Genomic DNA, 2,500 nt, shown 5'->3' with positions numbered 1-2,500 from the left:
GAAACGCTGGGGGTTCGGAGGTCAGCCTGCTACCCACGGCCAGACCAAAACACACCGGAGACCTGGATCTCTGGGCCCAGGAGGGGTGAGAGAGAGAGAGAGTGTGTGTGTGTGTGTGTGTGTGTGTGTGTGTGTGTGTGTGTGTGTGTGTGTGTGTGTGTGTGTGTGTGTGTGTGTGTGTGTGTGTGCTTTTATTATTATGTGTTCTTGCAAGCAAAGTGGGCATATCAAAACATAGAAAAAGACGAGGTGTGTGTGTGTGTGTGTGTGTGTGTGTGTGTGTGTGTGTGTGTGTGTGTGTGTGTGTGTGTGTGTGTGTGTGTGTGTGTGTGTGTGTGTGTGTGTGTGTGTGTGTGTGTGTGTGTGTGTGTGTGTGTGTGTGTGTGTGTGTGTGTGTGTGTGTGTGTGTGTGTGTGTGTGTGTGTGTGTGTGTGTGTTGTGTTAAAGAATATATTTGTTTGTTTAAGGATCCAGCTAAAGTCTGGAAAGGAAAGAAGATGCCAGGGCAGATGGGGAATAGATTTGATACAGCCTTTGGTTTAAAGGTACACACACACAGATTAACACTCAGTCACATAGATACACAAAAGCACACAAACACACACAGTCACAAAATGCACACATATACACTTACAGTATATCATTCACATATGCACACAAACATGTATGGATCCCAAGATTTACCGCTTATACATTTGAAGAAAATTATTCTAATACACCCTCGCTCTTTCTCTTCGTCTATCTCGCTCTGTCTCTCCTTTTCTCTCACTCTCTGTCTGTGTCTTAGGTGTGGAGAGTAAACACCAAATATGACGTATTGTATGTCCACGGTTCCGTCCCTGGGCACAGGAACTGCTTAGTGAAGGTGAGACACACACACACACACACACACACACACACACACACACACACACACACACACACACACACACACACCCACCTACAGGCACACAAATACAAACGCTGACTCTACGTACATGTTTATAGGTACAAAACCATCCATTCTCAAATTTCATGCCATCCCAATGACTTGATGTACATGTACATGCACAACAGGGTACAGCAGCACAGTGACACCAAGACATTGAGAGACCCACACAGACACACACACACACACACACGCACACACACACGTACACGTACACATTAAATGCTGATTCATGGCCAAGATTGATGAGTGAGTTCTCTTCTCCTTTTGTGCTGGCGTCTTCACTTTCATTCCCATGCTTGCTAAAATAAGAGGAGAACATTGTCCAAGGCTGCAGAATCTCTGACCTTGGCACACACACACCTACACACACACACGCGCACGGCCGCACGCACACACACACACACACACACGCATACAGGCTGTAGACAGCTCAATCCATCTCCATCAAGCTGGGGGTCAGTAGAGTGTGTGAACCATGCATAAATAATAATCTCTACATCGATCACACTCAATTCACTCGCCATGTACAACACACACACACACACACACACACACACACACACACACACACACACACACACACACTCGTGTTCACACACCCTCCCGTGTTCTATGACCCTTGGATTTGTTTAGACTGTGGCTGGGCGTCTCCACCCTGTTAGAACATGGAGGGGGATTAAGGGCGGTGTTGAGAAGAGGGGAGAGTGGGAGGCAGGCTTTAGTGCCACTCCGGAGCTCACTCTTGCATTTATTCATCAGGTCATCAATTAATGTTAATGTAGGGTGGTTGAGATAAGTGTGTGTGTGTGTGTGTGTGTGTGTGTGAGTGTGTGTGTGTGTTTGCTTGCAGCCTGTGTGCCATTGTCAGGTGCACTTGCAGGAAGTGTGTGTGTGTGTGCGTGCAGCCTGTATGCCATTGTCAGGTGCGCTTGCAGGAAGTGTGTGTGTGTCAGTTATGTTATTGTGTGTGTGTGTGTGTGTGTTACTGATGCTTCTGTTGCGTCGTTAGGTGCGGGACACCAGATTACCCAAGTGGGCGGGCCAGACTAAGACCCTTCCGTTCCCCACGTACTTCAGAGACGGAGAGGAGGAGCTCGACGACGACCTTTACGACGACGACATGCACCAGTACGAAGAGGAAGAAGTCCCTCTGACAACAACCTGAACACACACACACACACACCTTCACATACACACAGTTGGTTGTAAAGGTGCAGAGATGCTACTGCAGTTAATAAAACATTATTTGATAATGATATCTGCGTTTGTGATATATGGCCTTACATACATGCATGTGAACACACACAAATCTAAATACACACACACACACACACACACACCAATATGAGCTTACACACAGCGCTGTACAGGCACAGTCAAACATCTCATTGCACATGCAAAATAAACACACACACACACACACACACACACACACACACACACACCCTGAGGTGCTAGTGTACACTCACATTCTCACACACAAATAAAACAGGCACACACACACTCGGACACACTCACACTCGGGCTCGCGTTCGCACAGTGGGAAAGGGCTGATAGTGCAGCATTCTG

At 47.2% G+C, this 2,500-nt stretch overlaps 1 protein-coding gene across 1 annotated transcript in view; it reads left to right on the top strand.

Annotated features, from left to right (window-relative positions):
• mrpl3 (mitochondrial ribosomal protein L3) overlaps positions 1–2,187 on the top strand; it is a 6,974-nt gene extending 4,787 nt beyond the window's left edge. Inside the window, exons 7-10 of the mRNA XM_062529873.1 lie at positions 1–85; positions 468–545; positions 788–865; positions 1,941–2,187. The exon at positions 1–85 is cut by the window's left edge and continues 27 nt beyond it. Coding sequence (XP_062385857.1) covers positions 1–85; positions 468–545; positions 788–865; positions 1,941–2,096 — 397 coding nt within the window. The 3' untranslated portion in view covers positions 2,097–2,187. The remainder of the gene's footprint in view (positions 86–467; positions 546–787; positions 866–1,940) is intronic.
• The last annotated feature ends 313 nt before the right edge of the window (positions 2,188–2,500 follow it).

Source organism: Sardina pilchardus, chromosome 24, assembly GCF_963854185.1.
Source record: "Sardina pilchardus chromosome 24, fSarPil1.1, whole genome shotgun sequence".
In the NCBI taxonomy this organism is placed as follows: domain Eukaryota; kingdom Metazoa; phylum Chordata; class Actinopteri; order Clupeiformes; family Clupeidae; genus Sardina; species Sardina pilchardus.
The sequence above is the reverse complement of the archived record's forward strand: the minus strand, read 5'-3'. Positions and strand labels throughout refer to the sequence as shown.